The sequence below is a fragment of the Nannospalax galili genome, unplaced genomic scaffold (assembly GCF_000622305.1).
Source record: "Nannospalax galili isolate Female #2095 unplaced genomic scaffold, S.galili_v1.0 scaffold89, whole genome shotgun sequence".
NCBI lineage: Eukaryota > Metazoa > Chordata > Mammalia > Rodentia > Spalacidae > Nannospalax > Nannospalax galili.
Window position 1 is genome coordinate 532919 of NW_008359211.1, and position 23128 is coordinate 556046.

The window sequence follows — 23128 nt, forward strand, 5'->3', positions numbered from 1 at the left end:
ATACCGAAGATACATTTTGGTTGGTTCAAGGAGCCTGCGCGCATGCCAACATAATTTTAGACTGATTGGATGTATATGATGCAGCCCCAGAAGTTTCTTATTGGTAGATGCTATTCTCAGGGCTGTGGAATGTGCTGACTGTTATCTGTGGGGCCAGGAGTCTCTGTTTTTACCTTATAGGGCAGTTTTCATGCCCGGGCTTGCTTAATCTATAGTTTCCTGGGGGTCAGGGCATGCCAGGGCATGTCTAGGCATGTCTAAAGCAGCAGCCAAGCATTTTACAGAAGCTAAAAGAGCAATTGTAAGGGAGGATTGGGGGGTAGCGGGTGAATGAGGAGGGACTCAGGGTCCTGTGTGTGTGTGTGTGTGTGTGTGTGTGTGTGTGTGTGTATGTATAAGAGGAAGCAGAAGCAGAGATCTCAAGAAAACTTGTGTGGTGGAAGGCTAAGGCAGGAGAATTGCCTTGAGGCCATACTGGGACACATAGCAAGACCCTCTCTCAAAAAAAGAAAAGAGGCCGGGTATGGTGGCACACACCTGTAGTCCCAGCACTTGGGAGGCAGAGGCAGGCGGATCTCTGTGAGTTCAATGCCAGCCTGGTCTACGTAGTGAGTTCCAGGCTAGCTGGGGCTACAGGGAGACCCTGTCTCAAAAAGACCAAAGAAGAAAAGGGAGGGAAAAATGAAAAGAATGTGTCTTGTTCAGCACTGAATTCCAAGTACTTCATACTGAGCCTTGCAATGTAATATGTAGCATAGTATAAAAATAAAAAATTTCCAATAAAAATTTCAATTTTTTTAGATTTCATTTTTATTACATTTACTTATTTAATATTTATTTATGTATTTTTTTTTTTTGGTCTCTTTGAGACAGGGTCTCCCTGTAGCCCCAGCTGTCCTGGAACTCACTATGTAGACCAGGCTGGCCTTGAACTCATAGAGATCCACCTGCCTCTGCCTCCCGAGTGCTGGGACTACAGGTGTGCACCACCACGCCTGGCTTTATTTATGTATTTCTTTTGGGCCAGTGTGCAGGCCTGCCATGGCACATATGTAGAGATCAGAAGACAACTAACTTGTAAGAGTTGGTTTTGTTGCCCCTGTAGGTCCCAGTGATCAAATTCAGGTTGTCAGGCTTGGCAGCAAGAGCCTTTACTAATCGAGCCATCTCACTGGCCTTTTAAATCTACCCGATGACTTTATAGACATACACAGGTGCCAAGGATCCGAGTGCAACCAATTATGACTAGTAATAGATACATACAGATTAGAGATGCATGTGCCAACATCTCAGTGTTATGAGCAAAAACAATAACTCTTTCTGTAAGAAACAGTATATTTTAAAATGAAATGTAGATCTTTTTTAAAGGTTAAAAACTTTCAATTTTATGCTAGCACTGGCTGCTCTTGCAGAGGACCCAGGTTCGGTTTCCAGCACCCACATGACAGCCAACAACTATCTGTAACTTCAGTGCCAAGGGTTCCAATGCCCTTTTCTGACTTCAGCAGGCATTACATGACATGGGTGAACTTACATAAATGCTAAAAAAATTTATATTATCTTAAAAAATTTAAAAATTAGATTAAAATGCTTCTCAGTGTTTTTGAGAAATAATAAAAAAATATTGTTTAATATACAAGTATACCAGGACGGGTGGTGCTCACTTGTAATCCCAGCACTTGGAAGGTGAAAGGAGGATTAAGAGTTTAAGGGCATCTTAGCTGCAGAAAGAATATAAAAATGGGCTGGGCGTGGTGGCACATGCCTTTAATCCCAGCGCTTGGAAAGGCTGCAGGGAGACACTGTCTCAAAAACATCAAAAAAAAAAAAAAGTATAAAAATGGGCTGAGGGAATGGCTCAGTCAGTAAAGCGGTCAAAATGCAAGGATAAGGACCTGAGTTCAATCTCCAATATTTATGTGAAAACTCAAGGTGGCACATGCTTATAATTCCAGCAGTGGGGTGGGGGCAGAGACACGGAGACCTCTGGGATTTGCTGGTCAGCAAGAGCCAGGTCCCGGTGACAGACTGTCTCATAAAACAGGGTGGATGGTTTTTGAAGGTTGACTTCTGTCTTCCACATGCACACACACAGGAAGAAAGAAAGAAAGGAAGGAAGGAAGGAGTGAGGGAAGGAAGGGAGGGAAGAAGAAAAGAAGGGAGGGAGGGAGGAAGGGAGGGAGAGAGGGAAGGAGAAAGAGACAAAATATATAAATATATAAATACTATAAATAATAAGTACTGCCGGGTGTGGTGGCTCACACCTTTAATCCCAGCACTTGGGAGGCAAGAGGCAGGCAGATCTCTGTGAGACTGAGGCCAGCCTGATCTCCATAGGGAGTCCAGGCCAGCTGGGGCTACTCTGTCTCAAAAAGACCAAAAAAAAAATTACAATGATGAAACTTATGTATATATATGTATCTATGCTGATCAACCTGTCCCCTGCATGGGAGGGGAACGTGATCACTGTGCTCCACTAATGACAAACTGTCCTTGTCTTGCAGTCATCAAGAGCCCCCCTGGCTGGGAGGTGGGTGTCTACGCTGCGGGGGCCCTGGCACTGCTCGGAATTGCAGCTGTGAGTCTGTGGAAGCTCTGGATGTCGGGGAGCTTTCCCAGGCCCTCTCCTTTCCCTAATTATGACTACAGGTACCTGCAGCAGAAATATGGAGAGGCTGACATGGAAGCTAAGCTGAAGGTGAGGCTTCTGCTCCTGCAGACCCACACCCCATGGACGGTTCTGAGGGTTGGCCTCCGGTCTCTCACTCTCCTTTGCCTCCTCTTCGTTAATATCCCCTGTGAATGTGGACCAGACCACAGATTGTCGATTCCTAGCCAAGTCCTTGGGGGGGGGGGGTGTAAGGGGGGAGGGGGAGGAGACTAAATACTTGTTGAGTAAATGATTGATCTTGGTTGTAAAACTATTGTGTGAGGTTGGGTGTGATGCTGTCACCTGTGATCTTAGCCTTTTGGTGGTGGAGGCAAGAGAATCATGAGTTTTGGGCACCTTGGGCTATAGAGTGAGAACCTGTCTCAAAAATGACTACCTTGCCAGGTGTGGTGGCGCACGCCTTTAAAATCCCAGCACTTGGAAGGCAGAGGTGGGAGGATCTCTGTGAGTTCGAGGCCAGCCTGGTCTACATAGTGAGTTCCAGGCCCTCTGGGGCTACAGGAGACCCTGTCTCAAAAAGACAAAAGAAAAAAAAAAAAAGGCTACCGTGTGAAAAGTACAACAAAATACAAATAAGAGAGGTCACCTCCCGAAATCCAACTGCCTGACTGTTAACTACTCTGTGTGACCCCGGCTGGCCTTGAATTCGTAATGATCCTCCTGTTTCTGTCTCTTGAGTGCTGGAGTTACAGCCCTGGGCTGCCACATTCTGTTTGTTTTTTTGACACAGGGTTTCATTATGTAGCCCTGGCTGACCTAGAACTGATGTGTGTCAGGATTGATTAAATGTCATTATAAATAAGGCAATGGATTTTGTATATAAACCTTTGTCGTCACGTGGAATGCTGTACTTTGTTTCCTGTTGTTTTGAAGGGGGTTTTGTTGCTATTGGTAGTGGTGGGTTTATTTTTTTGTTTGGTTTGTTTTTCTTGGACATTTTTGTTTGTTGGTTTGGTTTGGTTTTTTTAGACAGGATCTCCTGGTAGCCCCAACTGGCCTGGAACTCACCGTGTAGACTAAGCTGGCTTCAATCTCACAGTGATCCACCTGCCTCTGCCTCTGCCTCCTGAGTGCTGGGATTAAAGGCATATGCCACACCTGGTTGATTTATTTTATTTTTAATTATGTTTACGTGTCTGTGTGTCTGTATGTGGGTATGTGTATGTGCTTGCAGGTGCCCAAGATTGCCAGAAGAGGGCATTGGGTTCCCTGGAACTAGAGTTATGGATGGCTCACAATGTGGGTGCTGGGAACCAAACTTGGGTCCTCTGGAAAAACTATATGTGCTTTTAACCACTGAACCATCTCTCTACCCCCACCCCCCCTTTTTAAGGCAACGTTATCCTGTCCTTTCTCTAATCATTTGTTATACATTTTACCACTTTTGAAAGCTCTTTAAAAACTTTTGGAGACAGGGTCTCCCTGTAGCCCCAGCTGACCTGGCACTCACTATGTAGATCAGGCTGGCCTTGATCTCACAGAGATCCACCAGCTTCTGCCTCCCAAGTGCTGAGACTAAAGGTGTGTGCCACCACACCCAGCTAAAACATTAAAAAGTTTTAAATTACATTTATTCATTCATTGTGTGTGCCAAATGTGTGCCACAACGTACCTGTTGGAGATCAGAGGACAATTTGCAGGAATCAGTTCTCTCCTTCCACTATGTACACCTTGGAGATGGAACTCAGGTCATTAGGCTTGGCAGAAAGTGCTTTTACCCAGTGAACATATTGCTGGCCCCATTTTTTGTTTTTGTTTTTGAGACAAGGTCTCAATTAGGCCTTAAACTTGATATAGGTCACCAAGGGGGACCTTGAACTCCTGGTCCTCCCGGCTCTATCTCCCAGATGCTGAGATTATAGACAAGCACCACCAATCCCAGCAGGAACCTACATTTTGGATAGATGCCCAGATGTGGAATTGCTATATCAAGGAATATAAATGTTTTTAAGGTCCTCAATACATACTGATGAATGTTAGATCATTTAATACCTGGCAGAGAATTTTTTCGACATCATATAAGGTTGCATAGAACACAGCACGACTCTGTTACAAGATCAGAGTCTCCCATGCACACTCATCTGGTAGGCCCCAGGTTCCATCTGACACTCTGTTGGAAGGAGTGTAATTGGGACAACTTTTCCAAAGAGCATTTTGGTAACACATGTTGAAATCTGTTACAGGGACTATCCTCCAAAACAGGATTTTAAGAAAGTTATCTGAGGGACTGGAGAGATGGCTCAGTGGGTAAGAGCACCGACTGCTCTTGCAGAGGACCCAGGTCGATTCCCAGCACCCAGATGGCAGCTAACAACCATTCATAACTCCATTTCCAGGGAATTTGACACCTTCTTCTGACCTCCACAGGCATTGCACAACAGGGGTGTACTTACACACATGTAGGCAATACACTCATCCAGATAAAATATAATTTTTTTTTAAAAAAAGCTATTTGAGGCTGGACATGGTGGCACATGCCTGTAATCCTCAGACTCCAGAGGGAGAGGTAGAAGGATTAGGAATTCAAAGGCATCTTTGGCAATATAGCAAGTTCAAGGCCAGTCTGGGCTAATTGAAAACCTGTCTTAAAACAAAAGCTAGAAGCAAAAACAGGGGGCTGGAGAGATGGCTCAGTGGTTAAGAGCACTGGCTGCTCTTCTAGTTTGGTTCTTACCACTCATGTCAGATGGCTCACAACTGCCTACAACTCTAGCTCCAGGGATCCAATGTCCTCTTCTGGCATCTGCTGGCACTGCAATCATGTGCACATACTCACACACAGACACATATACATAAATAAAAAGAAAAAAGAGGGCTGGAGAGATGGCTCAGTGGTTAAGAGCACTGACTGCTCTTGCAGAGGACCTGGGTTCAATTCCCAGCACCCACATGTTGGCTACGAACCTTCCTTAATGCCAGTTCCAGGGGAATGTGAAGCCCTCTTCTGACTTCTGTGGCATTGCACAACACAAGTACACTCATACATGTAGGCAATACACTCATACACATAAAATAAAAATAATAAATGAAGCCGGGCGTGGTGGCGCACACCTTTAATCCCAGCACTTGGGAGGCAGAGGCGGGCAGATCTCTGTGAGTTCAAGGCCAGCCTGGTCTACATAGTGAGTTCCAGGACAGTTGGAGCTATAGGGAGACCCTGTCTCAAAAAGACAAAAAAAGAAAAAAAGAAAAAAAAGAATAAAAAGCCGGGCGTGGTGCGCACACCTTTAGTCCCAGCACTTGGGAGGCAGAAGCAGGTGGATCTCTGTGAGATCGAGGCCAACCTGACCTACATAGCAAGTTTCAGGCCAGCTGGGGCTACAAAGAGACCTGGTCTCAAAAAACCAAAACACAACAACAACAAAAACCAAAGCTATTTGATGTTGAATTATTTGTATTTGTGAAAAATTAGAAACAACATATAGAAACAGTAGCTTCCCAGTAGGGGAAGAGTGGTAAAATTATGACTAATTGGGAAGTCCTTAAAAATTATGGTATCAAAAGTATGGGAGCTGCTTACGATAGGAAAGCTCTTGCTTTCTGAAATTCCAAGGTCAATTTAGAGCAAAGAAAATTTCAAATGCTGCCCAGTGAAAGTTTTCTTGTGTTGTATTTTTATTTTTCAATCTTTACATTTATTTATTGTGAATGTATATGGTTCACATGGGTGCCATGGCACATGTGTGGGGGTCAGAGGACAACTTATAGGGGCCAGTTCTCTCCTTCCACCGTATGGGTCCCAGGGATCAAACTTAGGTCATCAGGGTTGGTGGCAGGCACCCTTACCTATCTCACCAGCCCGCGTGTTTTTGTAACCTTTTTTGAGACTGTGGAGAGGCTGTACACTAGATTCTTACCTATTCCCCTTCCACTGGACACTTACATTGCCACTATTTCCAGTTTTGATTTTGTTGAGATAGGATCTCATGTAGCCAAGACTGGCCTTGACTCTGTGAGCCTTCCACTTCTGCCCCCCAAATTTGGGATTGCAGGTGTGCGCCTCCGTACCCAGCAGCTTTTCTTTTTTTGTTGTTTTTCTTAATTTTTAAAATTTTATGTGTATGAGTGTTTGCCTGCATGTATGGAAGTCTACCACATGCATGCATGCCTGTGGAGGCCAGAAGAGGGTGTTGTAACTCCTAGAACTGTTGTTAGTTGCCATGTAGGTGCTGGGCACTGAACCCGGGTCTTCTGCAAGAGCAGTCAATGCTCTTAAATGCTGAACCATCTCTCCAGCTCTGAGCTTTTCTCTTTTTTTTTTTTTTTTTTTTTGTTTTTTTTTTTTTTTTTTTAAAGACAGGGACTCTCTGTAGCCCCTGCTGGCCTGGAACTTGTTATGAAAACCAGGCTGGCCTTGATCTCACAGAGATCTGCCTGCCTCTGCCTCTACCTCTGCCTCTGCCTTGCTGGGATTAAAGGTGTGCACCACCACGCCTGGCTTCCTTTCCAATCTTTAACTCCTCATTTCATAGCCAATTTCAAGCAGGGTTAATAAAATAGAGAGCAACTACAGAATGGATAACTGAATTATGAACTCACAGAGATCCGCCTGCCTCTGCCTCCCAAGTGCTGGGATTAAAGGTGTGCGCCACCACGCCCAGTGAGTTTTTCTTTTTTATAAACATCATTACAGTATGAGATTCTATCACAGTAAGTAAACAAGTTGGAAAAGCACTTTCTTCTATTGTGGTTAAGGAAAGAAAACAAAGCTGGATATGGTGGTACATGCCTGTAATCCCAGCACTCAGGATGCTGAGGCAGGAGGATCATGAGTTCCAGGTCAGCCTGGGCTCTATAACATGCTCCCTTTTATTCGCCCTCAGAGAGTCCCTCCCTGGAATGCCCAACGCACCAACACTCGGGGACCACCCAGCCGCAAAGGCAGCCTCAGCATTGAGGACACATTTGAGAGCATCAGTGAGCTAGGGCCCTTGGAGCTGATGGGCCGGGAGCTAGACTTGGCCCCCTATGGGACTCTCCGAAAGTCACAGTCGGCTGACTCCCTGAACTCCATCTCCTCTGTGAGCAACACCTTTGGGCAAGACTTCACACTGGGCCAGGTGGAGGTGGGCATGGACTATGATGCGGCCTCCCACACTCTCCACGTGGCAGTGCTGCAGGGCAAGGACCTTCTGGAGCACGAGGAGGCCAGCTTCGAGTCCTGCTTCATGCGTGTCAGCCTGCTGCCCGATGAACAGATCGTGGGCATCTCCCGGGTAAGTGAGGCTGGTGCAGGTAGAGGGGTGCTCTGGGCTCTCTGGAGTCTTCCAGGGAGGCAGGCTGGTGGCTAGGCCAATGGGCAGCTTCTGCAGTGCCAGGAAGGGTCTGAGTGTGAATCCAGAGCCGAAAAGGCCATGCACAGACTCCCGTTTGTGGTCCGGGTGCTGTGGGCATTCTCAGCTCTGTCACTCAACCATCTCCACATCTGTCCCTTTGTCAATGTGGAGTCTTTGCAGGAAAAAAAAAAAAAAAAATGCCCTGCGCATTTGGCTGATCTGGGAAAGAGTTCAATGACAGAGCTGTTTGCCGTGGAGTTGGTGGGGACGGAATGATCGTAGCTGATGTGGTTCCCTGAGTTTAACAAGAAGAGAGGCGGCCCCAGGGACTGAAGGCATGAGAGGAAAATGAGGTTCTGGGCTCAAAATGAGATGCTGTGCCCTTTGCTGAGAGGGTGTGGTCAGCCCCAAGAGAAACTGAAAAGCCTTGGGGATAAGCACTCAAACTTTCCTCTAACCTCCAGTCTCTGCTGCCCCTCCCAGTGACCCCAGTGGCTGACCTCCACTCAAAACCAGAGACCAAGGGACTCTGCCAGAACATTCGGGCAGTTGACACTGCCCAGAACAGTCAGCTGGGGAATGAGATCAAAGAAAGGCCTGGTGCGAACAGGAAAGCCATAAGATACTCTCTAAGGCAGCCCACCCTGACAGCTTACCCTACTGCAGAGCAGCAGGAAGAGTCTAGATCCTGAGCCTTCTGAGATAGGCTAGGTCAACCTGCAGTGACCTTTGACCTGCAGGACCAAGGGTCTTCTGACTGCTTGGAGACTCAGGCTTCCTGTCCTGCTCCATGCATGGGCCCATGAAGCACAAAGCTTGGCGAATAGCTGGTAGGAATCCTAAGCCCCTATGGGCAGGGGACAGCTATGAAGCTGGTTGGGTTAGGGAAAGGGGAGATGGGGCCAGGGATCCTGAAGAGCCTGGAGGCTGAGATCAGAAGACCAGGAAGTAGGCTTTGTCCCATGGGGCAAGAGGCCTGGAAAAGTCTCAAGTAGAACACTGTGTGGGCAACATGATTCCTGGTGTGTGTGTGGCAGGGGAAGGAGGAGGGCTACAGGAAGAGGACTACAGGAGGACTATAGGAGGAGGACTACAAGAGGGCTACAGGAGGAGCCTCCCCAAAGCTGGGCAGTGACAGAGACTGAGATTAATCCAGGTAGTTGGAAGCCCTGGAGGGTTTGTTTCCAGGAAGATAGGCTTCCAGATACCTTAATCTGACAGTCCACTGTGTGAGGGGTGGGGGTGGGGGTTGCCTCCAGGCCAAGCAACACCCTCAGCTTCAGAGAGGGTGCCAGGGATAATAGCTGCTCTCTAAATACCACTAGGCAGTGACTCAGGTGCCCCCACAAAAGGGCAATCAGAGCCTCATGTACACCTCCAGGGGACTGCCCACGGCTTCCTGGGAGGAGGCCAATGGTGCCCACAGGCAGGACTAAGCTGGAAAACAGAGCGTGCCCAGCCCTGCCGAGTCACTCCATCCAACTGTCTGCTCATCCATCCGTGCTATGATGATCAGACAGACCTGGCAGACTCTGGGGGGCTGGTGGGGAGGGCATGTGGCTGTGATGTTAACAGCTTGTTGACTCAACAGACAACCTCCCAGCTCCCACTGGCCCAAGGCTGGGCTGAATTGAGCAGATGTAGGAGAGAACCAGTTCAGCCAGAGCATCTTGGTGGGGATGAGGATTTACTAGAACTCTACAGAAGCATCTAATACCCGGCCAATAGGTTGACCACAACCTATGAGAGGACATGGGGCTTTAAAAAAAAATTGTATGAGCCGGGCGTGGTGGCACACACCTTTAATCCCAGCACTTGGGAGGCAGAGGCAGGTGGATCTCTGTGAGTTCAAGGCCAGTCTGGTCTACATAGTGAGTTCCAGGACAGCTGGGGCTGCAGGGAGACCCTGTCTCAAAAAGACCAAAAAAAAAAAAAATTGTATGAGTGCTTTGCCTACATGTGTATAAGTGCACCACATGTGTGCAATGCCCATGGAGTCCAGCAGAGGATGTCTGATCTGGAACTGGAGTTTTAGACAGTTATTACCTGCCATGTGGGTGCTGAGTCCTCTGGAAGAGTATCCAGTGCTTTTAACTGCTGAGCATCTCTCCAGCCCCAAGAGATAAACTCTTTTTTTTCTTTTCTTTTTTTTTTTTTGGTCTTTTTGAGACAGGGTCTCCCTGTAGCCCCAGCTGCCCTGGAACTCACTATGTAGACCAGGCTGGCCTTGATCTCACAGAGATCTGCCTGCCTCTGCCTCCTGAATGATGGGACTAAAGGCGTGCGCCACCACGCCTGGGAAGACATAAACTTTTAAACTTTTAAGGTAACCTCAGCATTTGAGAGATGGAGACAGAAGGTTGGGGAGTTCAAAGTTGTCTTCTGCTAGGTAATGAGTTGAGGCCATCTTGGCCTACAGAAGACCCTGCCTCAAAACAAACAAACAAAACCTGTGCTACCAGGCAGGGTGGCTGTTGTGTGACACTATTCCTGGGAAGATGTACACAAGCATCTACTCACCCCAGATAGGGAACCTATTAGATTTAGGTCAGAAAAGGAAGGAGTTTAAAGTTTAGAAGTAAGAATCAGAGTCAGACCTGTAACAGGCAAGGAATGAGTTCCCTTCATTCAGGAAACCCAGCAAAGGGCTGCTAGCTCTTCCTTGAGGAATGGTTACCTGTGATCTGAAGAGGGAGCAGTCTGGTCTTATATAGGAGCTCTGCTGCACACAGTTGCAAGAGTTAACTCCATGCCAGGGTCTGGTCCTTGAGGGTCTCTTTTCTCAAGATTATTTGCTCAGGAAGGCAGGTGAGTTATCTGTGGCACTAGAGGAGACAGATGGGCTCCACAAACAGTCTCTCTCAGTCCAGGGAGTGACTAGTTGATAAGGCTTAAGCAAGGCCAGGCTGCCAAGTTAGGGCCAGTTAGACACTTTAAGGGATTTATGGCTTTCCCTAATGAGGCTTGTGGGTCTTCTGCAGTTCACACATTCTATCAGAACCAATGACAGACCAAAGTAAGTATACCACCAAAGTCCAACTTAGGGAACCCATGATTTTTTATTAGGGTTACTTATAAGATTATGGGTAAGGAGTTACTTACAGGAATAGAAATGGCTCAAAGACAGGTGTATCACCAAATGCCCACCCCAGCATGGGTGGTGGTTCTAAAAATCTTGGCAACCTGCACAACTTGGTCACTGCACAACTTACAAGCAGCCTCGTAGGGTAGAGTATGTCTCTTCCAGGTGCTTCAGTTGGTCTCAGCTTTTTCCAGGCAGGTGGGCTGCTTGATGGTCTGGTCTGAAGTTAGTTTGAAGAGGGAAGGGCCTAGAGAACCTGGCCAATTTCAGGAACTTCCTGAAGCTATTCAGTTGTTTGCTACCTGCTTAAGGAGCTTCCCTGCAGGATAGAAAGTTTCATCTTCCCTTAGAACAGCCTGTTGGTTTAACCAAGCTTCCCTTCAAGATGGGATGTTTTATATCAGAAGATATTCTTCTATAACAGTGGCTTATGCTGTAATTCCAGAACTCTGGAAGCTGAGGCAGGAAGACTATACAAGTTCAAGGCAAGTCTAGGCAACATAGTGAGTTCTGGGATGATCAGAGCTGCATAGCAAGACCCTGTCTCAACAAAAGAACAAGAAAAAAATGTTGGGTGTGGTGCCCCATGCTTGTGATCCTAGCACTTGTGGGCGGAGGGGTGGGTAAAGGCAGGAAGATCAGGAATTCAGTGTCATCCTCTGCTACATAAGGAGTTCCAGATCAGCCTGGACTATATGAGACCCTGTCTCAAAATGAAACAAAATTAAATAAACAAACCTTCAAGGCTGAGTCACAGGCTCAGCATTGAGACCATGGGTACCAGAGATCCCCACTATAGCCCTTTCTCTCTGTAGATCCAGAGGAACACCTACTCTATTTTCTTCGATGAGAAGTTCTCTGTCCCCCTGGATCCCACAGCCCTGGAGGAGAAGAGCCTGCGGTTTTCTGTGTTCGGCATTGATGAGGACGAGCGGAACGTGAGCACTGGGGTGGTGGAGCTGAAGCTGTCTGTGCTCGACCTCCTGTTGCAGCCCTTCAGTGGCTGGCTGTACTTACAGGACCAGAATAAGGTGAGCATCACCTGCTTCGGTTTGCCTACAAACCTGTGGTGAGAACAGATTCACATCCACTTCCTAGAGAAATTTCACCATCCTTTCCCTCAGCCTGAACCCTAACATTATTCGGAAAACAGAAGTAAACTGAGTCACACTTAGGGAAACTACTTACTGCATGCGGTGGCAAAAAAAAAGCATCCTATAGACACCACTGTTTACAGCTCTTCTCTTTCTCCTTTTACATTTTATTTATTTGTGTGTGTGTATGTGTGTGTGTGTGTGTGTGTGTGTGTGTGTGTTACCAAATTCTTCTGGGAGTCAAAAGACAGATTGTGTAGGTCAGTTGTCTCCTTCACCATGTGGGTCCCAGGGATTGAACTCAGGTCATCAGACTTGGCAGCAAGCAAGTGCTTTTGCCTGCTGAGCCATCTCCCTAAGCCCTCTGTGTGTCCTTTTTATTATTCTTTTAATTTTATGCATATGAGTATTTTGCCTACATGTGTGCAATGCCAGAAATGGACATCTGATCCTCTGGAACTGGAGTTATGGATGGTTGTTAGCTGCCATGTGGGTGCTAGGAACAAAACCTGGGTCCTCTGCCAGAGCAGCCAGTGCTCTTAACCATTGACCCATCTCTCCTGATGCTACTTGGGTGCTGGGACCCAAACCTAGGTCATCTGCAAGAGCAGCCAGTGCTCTTAATTATTGTGTCCCTCTCTTCTATATTCTTACCACCAAATCTTCAGAGGCTCTACCCCTATAAGCTACTGTTAGGGACATACAGCTTTGGCTTAAAATGGATTATTTTAGACAGAGGCCAAGTTGAAGCTTACTTTTATAATTATAAGAATGTGGAGCTGGAGAGATGGTTCAGCAGTTAAGAGCACTGGCTGCTCTTGTACAGGCCCTAGGTTCGATTCCCAGCACCCACATAGTGGCTAACAACCATCTGAAGCTCCAGTTCCAGGAGATCCAATGTCCTCTTCTGACCTTGGGCATTGCATGACACAGGTGTACCTACCAAATGCAGGCAATACATGCATATACATAAAAGTAATAAGCAAAAATATTTTTAAACATAGTAATTATCACCGGGTGTGGTGGCACAAGCCTTTAATCCCAGCACTTGGGAGGCAGAGGCAGGTGGATCTTTGTGAGTTCGAGGCCAGCCTGGTCTACATAGTAAGTTCCAGGACAGCTGGGGCTACAAGGAGACCCTGTCTCAAAAAAGACAAAAAATAATAATAATTATTATTATAAGAATGCCAGGGAGTAGGGCTGGGATGTAGCTCAGTTGATAGACTGCTTACCTAGCATGGGTTTAATTCAATCCAGAGTACTACATAAGCCAGGTGTGGTGATATATGTGTATAATCCCAGCACTCAGGAGGTGCGAATCAAAGGATCAGGAGTTCGAGGCCAGCCTAATCAACACAAAACACTGTCTCCAGAAGTTTAAAACTAAAAGGGGTCAGGGGACGTTATTAAACAAATCCATTTCGTTTCTGCTTGGACATCGATGCACTAGTCATTGAATATTTTCCTTGGCCCAAAATGAAGGAACAAAACTTCATTTGATTGACACATTTGACAGGCAACCTGTGGACCTCCTTCCAAGGCATGATCCACACCTGGTGCAAGGGAGGATCTGGGCATGCTCCTGAGGTGCCCAGGGACAGGGTTCCTTTTCCTCAGCACTGCCAGCCTGGGGCCTAGGTTTGAGAGTTCCCAGGGGACTGGGGAGGTGGCTCAGTGGTTAAGAGCACAGGCTGCTCTTTCAGAGGACCCAAGTTCAGTTCCCAGCACCCACTAAGTGGCTCACAACTACCTGCTAACTCCAGTTCCAGAGGATCTGATGCGGCCTTCTGGTGTCAGTGGGCACTGCAATCATGCGTAGAAACATATAGGCATAATTAAATAAACAACAAAAAAAAAGAGTTCCCCAAAATCAGCAGCAGCTTTCCAATGGAGAAGGAAGCTTGTGACTTCCCTGGACCTCTCAGGCCCTGGGGGATAGAAGCCTTCTGAGCCATACCTGTCCCCCAGGCTGCGGATGCTGTCGGGGAGATCCTGCTGTCCCTCAGCTACCTGCCCACAGCTGAGCGCCTCACTGTGGTTGTGGTGAAAGCCAAGAATCTCATCTGGACTAATGACAAGACCACAGCAGGTAAGGCCCTGTGTACCCAGTTCCTCCATGTGGCTTAGGGGTAGCTGTGGCCCAGCCACTGTGTCAAGGGCACCGGTGGTATCAGCAGGTGTGGAACACAGGGCCAGGACCCCACAGATTCAGCTGAGCTCAGGAGCCAGGCACAGTGGGACAGCTAATCTGGATGGAGAAACATGGGAATACTGGAGGGTGACAAAGAACTTGTGAGGGCCTGGTTTGGGTTCAGGGGAGCAGAGTGACAGGGAAATGTCTGAGGGCAGGAGAAAGTACTTGGGCTGAGGCACTGGGCAGGAAACGGAGATCAGCCTCCATTTGTCAGATTTGGAGCTCAGAGACAGGGCAGCAATCTAGACTTCAAATGGGACCAGGGTCCCTATCCCTTGGGGTGGGTATCAAGTGGGATCCGATACCCCAGCTCTACAGGGGCCTATTGGGGCTTGCCAGACTGGGGCCCCAGGCAGTAAAGAGACTTGGTATCTCAGAGCTCTACACTGCTGGGCTCTGCTGTACTGGCACTCAGTAACTCAGGTCTGCCCTCTGCACTTAGGCCACTTATAGAATGGGAATAGTGGGTCTGCCAGGCACTGTGGAGCAGCATGTGAGGGGAATGTGCAGTGGGCTGCCTACGTCCAGAGCTGCCCTCTCCTGATTTGCCATGGGAGCCTCCAGTTTCTCATCTGTAAAATGGAATTTAAAATAATATGGAGGGGCTGGGAATATGGCTCAGTTGACAGAATGCTTGCCTAGTATGCATGAAGCCTTGGTTGAGTTCAACAACACTGCATAGAACTGGGCATGGTAGTGCATGCCTGTAATTTCAGCACTCAGGAGGTAGAAACAGGAGGATCAGAAGTTCAAGGTCAGCAGATGTAGGGTAGTGCATGCCTTTAATCCAAGGACTCAGGAGGCAGAGGCAGGCAGAGCTCTGTGAGTTCGAGGCCAGCCTGGTCTACATAACGAGTTCCAGGTCAGCCAGGGCTGCATAGTGAGATCCAAAAATAAATAAATAAAAATTAAAAAATTTTAAGTCATCCTTGACTGCATATGAAATTTGAAGCTAGCCTAGGCTATATGCGATCCTGTCTCAAAAATAGAATAAATAAAAATAATAATGTTGAGCTAGGCCTGTTGGTGCATACTTGTAATTCTAGCACTTCAAGCCTAAGGCAAAATGATCATGAGTTTAAGGGCAGCCTTGGCTTTATAGCAAGAGCCAAATGTACTAAAATATCTCATAAATAAAGAAGATAATGTCAAGCTAGGCACATAGGTGTTTATTAATAGTCCCAGCTACTCAGGAGGCTGAGGCAGGATGATCCTTTAAGCCCAGGAGTTCAGAACTAGCCTAGTGTGACTTTGTCTCTTAATATAAATAATAAATAAATAAGTAAATAAATAAATGCTTAAGAGCAAAGCCAGGTATGGTGGCTCACACTTGTAATCCTAGTATTCAGTAGGTTGAGGCAGGAGGATTACAAATTCAAGGCTAGCCTGGGCTACATATAAAGACTTTGTCCAAAAATAAACAGATTGAGGGGCTGGAGAGATGGCTTAGGGGTTAAGAGCACTGGCTGCTCTTGCAGAGGACCTGGGTTCAATTCTCAGCACCCACATAGTGGCTAACAACCATCCACAACTTCAGTTCCAGAGAATCTGACACCCTCTTCTGACTTCAGCTGGCATTGCACGACACCAATGCACTTACATATATGCAGGCAACACACTCTGGTCTGAGGCAGGAGGCCCCCTTAAGTCCAGGAGTTTGGAGCCAATCTGGGACACATAGCGAGGTTCCATTACTTAATATAAGTAAATACATATGTACATACTTGTCCTAGTTTGTTTCTCCATTGCTGTGACAAAATACTCTGACTAACACTAACTTGGGGAGGAAACGGTTTATTAGGCTTACATCTCCCAGGTCACAGTTCATCGGGGAGCCCAAAGTAGGAACTCAAGGCAGGAACCTGGAGGCAGGAGCTGGAGCACAGGCCATGGAGGAACTCTGCTTACTGGCTTGCTTCTTATGCTACACAGGCCCACCTGCCCAGGGTTGGTACCACCCACAGTGGGCTGGGCCCTCCCACATCACTCAGCAATCAAGAAGATGCCCCACAGACATGGCCACAGGCCAGTTCTATGGAGCCAATTCCTCATTTGAGGCTCCCTCAACCCAGGACTGTCAAGTTGACACTAAAGCTATCCAGCACAATTGACCCCTTGTCAACTTGACACACAAACACATCACTATTAAACCATAACCTTTCCAATTCTTATCCCCAAGATATGATGTTAACGTTATTATCATTATTATCACAACATAAGACAGTACAACCTTACCCACAGTCCTTAAAATATCCGAACACTTAAAAGTCCACAGTCACTTTTAAAGTCTCTCAACTGGGGGCTCCTGTAAAATCCAAAACAAGTACTGCCTTATTTCAAAGGGAAGAATAGGGCACACCTAAGCAAAACCAAAGTCCAGCAAAGTAGCTCAAGGCTGGACATCTGGGATTCACTCACAGTCCTCTAGGCTGCAAAGGGTTCTGGCAGCTCCACCTCTCTGACTCTGCTGTCTGCAGCACACACAGCTTGTTTTGAAGACCCAGGCCAGCTCCATTCCACACCTGCCGCTGCCCTTGGTGGTCGTCCCATGGTCCTGGCATCTCCAAAAAGCTGGGGTCTCCACTGAAACTGAGGCTACACCTTTACCAATGGTCTCTTCTTGCCTCTTGGGGTGCAAAACCTCAGATTCTCTCATGCTTTCAACACCAAAACCATGCAGGAGACTCTTACACATTACCAAGTCCTGCTTCCAGCTAGAGATGAAGGCTCGGGTCCCCTCTCGACCACAGCTGCTGTGTGCAGACCCTGAGGAAATACTTCCCAGAAGATTTCACCATAGTGATGCTGGTCTCTTGTTACTTACAGCTGATTGTTTAGCCCCGGCTAACCAGCATCAATTGTCCCAGTAAAGCAAAAGTTTTGCTTCAGGTTCTGGTATCTTCTTCATCACAGCTGATTCTTCAGCCCCAGCCGACCAGAACCCACAGATTTCTCAATTCAAAATACCACAAAAACAGCCCTGAGAGTCTGTGTTTTCCCTTTGAAGCTCCACAAACCAGGCCTCCATTGTTCACAACTCTTTCAGCATAACTGTTCCAAGCTCCACAGCAACAAACTCTAAGCACTCAATGGCTTTTTCAGCCCAAAGTTTCAAATGCTTCCAGACTCCTCCTAAAAACACCAAGGTCAGATCTGTCACAGCAACACCCGACTCTGTGGTACCAATTTCTGTCCTAGTTTGTTTCTCCATTGCTGTGACAAAATACTCTGACCACTACCAACTTGAGGAGGAAAGGGTTTATTCAGCTTACATCTCCCAGGTCACAGTTCATCAGGGAGCCCAAGGTAGGAACTCAGCACAGGAACCTGGAGGCAGGAGCTGGAGCACAGGCCATGGAGGTATGTTGCTTACTGGCTTGCTCCCCTGGCCCCTGCTCAGCTTGCTTTCTTATGCAACACAGGCCCACCTGCCCAGGGGTAGCACCACCCACAGTGGGCTGGGCCCTCCCACATCACTCCACAATCAAGAAGATGCCCCATGGACATGGCCACAGGCCAGTCCAATGGAGGCAATTCCCCAGTTTAGGCTTCCTCAACCCAGGTGTGTCAAGTTGACACTAAAGCTGTCCAGCACACATACATACATAAATACGCAACAGCAGGCTTTGGAAATGATGTCAGTAGCCAAGGGTCAGGTCAGGGAGTTGGAGCCAGTGGGCAGGGCCAGAGTGGACAGGACCATGCCAAGCAAGCCTCTTACTGACCCTCAGCCCCACTACCTGCCTGCAGACCCCTTCGTCAAGGTGTACCTACTGCAGGACGGGAGGAAGATGAGCAAGAAGAAAACAGCCGTGAAGAGGGATGACCCCAACCCAGTGTTCAACGAAGCCATGATCTTCTCCGTGCCAGCCATTGTGCTCCAGGTGAGGTGGGCCACTGCACCCCTCCAGCTTTGCCTCTTAGGGCCCCAACCACCATTCTTCTAGTCAATACCAGTCCCCAATACCACTAGGTGTTGGAGACCCAGGCGCTGCTTTCTTGGTGCCTACAAAGAACAGGGAGGAAACTCCCCAGACAAAGGAGTGTCCCAGGTTTCAGCAGCCAGGGGAGGGGCTTCCTGCAAGAGGGGACAGCTCAGCTGAGCGCTGGGGAAGATCATTGTCCTCAGTGGACCACCTGCAGTGCCTGCAGGTGAGCCAGGGGTAACCCCAGCCTGGGTTCTAGCCTTAAACTTCCTGTGTTCTACTGTAAGGGCCTTGCTGGGCTCTGTATACCCTATGGCTTCCAGAGGACTGTGTGCCCCAGGGAGAACTCTTAGCAGGGACACAATAGACCACAGGTCAGAGGACAACAGAGACTATAGCTTAAGCTACCAGTCAGAAGACAGGGATCTTACTTCCTCCCTTCACTGTCTCCTGTCCCTAGGTACAACTAACAGTAAAGTCTTTTGTCCGTTGTGCCAAAGCCTGCCCTTACAGCCTAGGGATTATGCGGAGCCCACCCAGTCTCCCCTCCCTGAATGCCCTCTACAAATTTCTTTCATTTCACGGTACTAATGATTGAACCCAAGGCCTTGTGCAAGCTAGGCAAGCACTTTACCACTGAACTACACATCCAGCCCTGTGGATTTGAAAGCTGAAAGTCAGTTTTACTCTGAGTGTCCCAAATTCAGGAATCCAGGCAACATCCCAGCATCTCTATTGGGTCCTGGGTATCATAGTCTTGACCCTCATGAAATAACCTGTCCATTTGACCCCTACATTGCTCTGTCAGTCACAATACCACTTCTCCTCAGCTTCCAAAAATGAGGCTGTCAGAGGAGGAAGGTCAGAACAGTTGGGCTGAGGTCTCAAATGTGGTCTTATCCTTCCTCATCTGCAACCTGACATGATTATGCCAGTGATAAGAGATGCCAGTAAATGCTCCAATAATGGCCACATATTTAATTCATTTCCTTCCTGGAACATCCCTGTGAAATAAGAAATTTTGTCAAATTTTGAAAATGGAAAACAGTTTACAAAGGCCCAAGTCCTACATCCTCGAGGCCCTGGGTTTGATCCTCAGTACCACATACACTAGGTGTGGCCATGCATGCCTGTAATCGCAGCATTCAAGAGGTAGAGGGATAAGGATTGTAAGTTCAAAGTCATCCTTGGCTATGTAGGGAGTTTGAGGCCAGCCTAAACTAGAGATAAGAGTAAACAAACAATATCTAAGTCCTTAAACCAGGCATGGAGCCATACACTTGTAATCCTAGCACTTGAGAGGCCAAGGCAGGAAGATTGGGAATCCTAATTCAGCCTCAGCTACGGAGCAAGTACGAGGCCAGCCCGGTCTATATGAGACCTTATCTCCAAAAACACATCGGGGCTGGAAAGATGACTCAGCAGTTAAGAGCACATACTATTCTTGCAGAGGACCAAGTTCAGCTCCCAGTACCCACCTGGGGCAGCTTACAACCATCTGTGACTCCAGCTCCAGGGGCTTCAACACCCTCTCCTGGCCTCCATGGATACCTGCCTTCATGAGCACATAGCCCCACACAGACACACATGCATACACATAATCAAAATAAATCTTAAGAACAGAAACAAACAAGTTTAAGCAACAAGAAAGTGAGATGACGTCTAAACCCAACTTGATCTGCCACTTTTGGGCCCTTAAGCAAATTAGTTGCCAGATGACTGGGACAATTCCCCTCACTCACTGGGACAAGTCAGAGGGGAGGATTCAGAGAGCTGGGCTGGCACCCCATAGGGCCTGGCATTCATAAGCCGAGACCTTGGTGCCAAGGAGGACCCTCTGGATGCTTTTGGTCCCAATCACCTATATCACCTTCTCCCCAGGACCTGTCTCTCCGTGTGACGGTGGCTGAGAGCAGTAGTGATGGCCGCGGGGACAATGTGGGTCATGTCATCATCGGGCCAGCAGCCAGCGGCATGGGCACCACACACTGGAACCAGATGCTGGCCACACTACGCAGGCCTGTGTCCATGTGGCACCCAGTCAGGCGAAACTAGCAGCCAGGGCAGGCCAGGTTGGCAGCCTCTAGCGCCTGGCGCAGTCTCGGCTCTATCCAATGACACCCTTCTCCACAGTCAACTGGAGCCACGAACACTGCCCCCCACCGGGGCGGGGGAGGTCCTCATCAGCCATCTTGGATCCTCTGTCCGGACTGCCATGGAGGAATGGGTATGGCTCTTCATCCAGGGACCCAGGGTATTTTCCCCACTAAGAACCAGCCATGACTGGCCTAGGATCCTGCAGACTGACCAGTTGTATACCTGAGAACCTCATGAGGTATCCCTTGGCTTGCAGAGGGATGTGGGCATTCAAAGCTGGCCAGCTTCCCTTCTGTAGTTCTCCTAGAGGCCAGCTGCCCGTATGTCTTGAGAGGCTAGAACTAACATAAACAGAACATAGCACCCAGGGTGCCAGGAAGTCCAAATGCCCCTCTCCCATTCTGCATGACTTTCTCAGTGCCAAGAATCAGCCTGCCCAGATGGACTTGGGGAGAGGTCCTGGGGTCTAGAGTAGGGAGGAACCCACAGACAGAGAAGGAACTGCACTTTGAGGATTGGGGAGAAAACAGTATCCCAGACAGAGGCCCCAAACAACAGCAGGGAGATGAATGTCCCCATCTCCAGCACAGTCCTTGGCCCACTGCAGTGCGGACAGGAGAAGAAGCCAGGAGACCAGGCCGGGCAGAAGCCTACAGGCCACATGAAGGCTCCCCTGACCTGCCACCACTGCAAGAGCCAGAAATCCCAAGAGGCCCAGACCCAGGCCCTTGACTTTTGTCCCATGAAAATCAGTGCAGCTCTACTAGTGTTGACTGGTGCCCCTCCAGGACAGGCCCCTCCTGACAGAAAGCTGCCTCAAGAAGACCTAGTTCTAACCCCTGGGATATTGGGCACCATATCCAGCCTCTGCCTGTGGCCAGTGGGAGCTCTGTCTGGGGCGGGGGGGTACCCAGAAGCAAAGAGGCTGGGTTGTACACCACCATGTGCCAATTTTTGGCTTCCACCTGGCCATCGTTAGTGAGGGTATCACACCCCTCCAGGTGTTACGAAATGAGGCGATGGCTTTCATCTGATAAAAGATAGTCCCAGAGAAGCAGTGATGTGAACCTTCACCAACTGGAGGTTGCACCTGCAGCTTTAAAAGGATAGTGAGTGTGTGTGAGGAGTGTTGAGAGGAGGACTCAGGCTGGCTGCCTCTGATCCTTGGCCCTAATAAGCACTGAGATCCAGGTCCAACCAGTTACCAGTAATGACAACGGGAGAGGTGGCTAGAACAGGGACACAGAGGATCGTAGGACTAGAGGCTAGACACACCTGTCACAGCCAGGACTCCACTAAGGCCAGGCTGCCTAACCTGTTGCCAATATTAAGCAGTCAACACAGGGCCAGGGACACACATCTGGGCCAGATCTTGCCATCTGGAGGCCCTAGAGTCTTTTTAACCCAGTGGCTTTACAGAACAGACCACATTCCCTCAACCTCCATCCCCTTGTTCCTTCTCTTCCTCTGCATGAAGCGTGGATGGTGTGCCCAGAATGGCTGTAGGGACCAAGAATATTGACTGGAATGATTTTAGAACCAAAATAAAGCTGGGGCAGGAAGGGGGCTTCCAGGGAGCCCTGCTAAACCTCGAGTCACCTTTGTATCTTTTCTGGTCCTGGAGCTTGGGCCCCACAGGGGTACTGTGTGCCTTCCATCCCCCACTGATGTCAAGGATGGATACCATCCAGCTGCTTAGGAAGGTCTGAAGAGGGGACAGGTCTGTACCAGCCCTGGCAGGGGAAGGTGGGTACAGGGAAATCAAAGAAGGCTTCCTGGTGGTGACACTCAGTTGAGTATCCAGTATGTAAAGCAGGTAAAGCATTCCCAGGAGAAAGAATAGTACACAGAAGAAGGCAGGAGGGAGCAAACACTAGGCAGAGTTCTCTGCCTCATGGGACATTTTTCTGCCTCACTAGGGCAAAGGGAGGGGGTGAGAAGCAGGAGCCAGGGGAGATGGGCCTTACAAGGTCAGTGAAAGCTGATGCCCAGCCTGTAGCCCAGCAACACTTACAAGCAGGCAACTGTTGTACAGAAAACTGGAAAATCAGAGAAGTTAAGCAACTAGCCCAAGATCACACAGCCAGAAAGTCACAGAGCTATGATCCAAATTCAGGCTGGCTGAGTCAAGAGCCGCTGTTCTTGACCTGTAGGACCATTGCTCATTAACTCCCCAAGAATGCATTGAAGGCAGCTGAGAACCTATGGATGCTGGTGGGCTCTGGCTTCCACCTCCCCTTCTTTCTCTCCCGTGGGAGATCAAAAGCTGGATATGGATTCCCAGCACCTCAATAAAGGGGAAATGGGAAATACACACACACACACACACACACACACACATGATCATATTTCATTGGATACATGCATGAAATTCTCAAGAATAAAGAAAAAGTACGGGCCAAGTGTGGTGGCGAATAACTTTTAGTCCCAGCACTAGGGAGACAGAGGCAGGTGGATCTCTGTGAGTTCGAGGCCAACCTGGTCTACATAGTGAGTTCTAGGCCAGCTGGGATTACAGGGAGACCCTGTCTCAAAAAGAAAAGAAAAAGGTGGGCTGGAGAGATGGCTCAGCAGTTAAGAGCACTGGCTGATGGCTGCAGAGGACCCAGGTTCAGTTCCCAGCACCCACACGGTGACTAACAATCGTCCATAACTCTACTTACAGGGGACTTGACACCCTCTTCTGGTCTCTTTGGGCATTTCACAACACAGGTGCACTTAGCTCTATGCAGACAAACACTCATACACATAAAATAAATTTAAAAAAATTTTAAGAATAAAGAAAAAT

At 48.3% G+C, this 23128-nt stretch overlaps 1 protein-coding gene across 1 annotated transcript in view; it reads left to right on the top strand.

Annotated features, from left to right (window-relative positions):
• Syt12 (synaptotagmin 12) overlaps window positions 1-21928 on the top strand; it is a 41934-nt gene extending 20006 nt beyond the window's left edge. Inside the window, exons 3-8 of the mRNA XM_008822870.2 lie at window positions 2505-2698; window positions 7495-7887; window positions 11845-12060; window positions 14092-14212; window positions 18068-18201; window positions 20125-21928. Coding sequence (XP_008821092.1) covers window positions 2505-2698; window positions 7495-7887; window positions 11845-12060; window positions 14092-14212; window positions 18068-18201; window positions 20125-20298 — 1232 coding nt within the window. The 3' untranslated portion in view covers window positions 20299-21928. The remainder of the gene's footprint in view (window positions 1-2504; window positions 2699-7494; window positions 7888-11844; window positions 12061-14091; window positions 14213-18067; window positions 18202-20124) is intronic.
• The last annotated feature ends 1200 nt before the right edge of the window (window positions 21929-23128 follow it).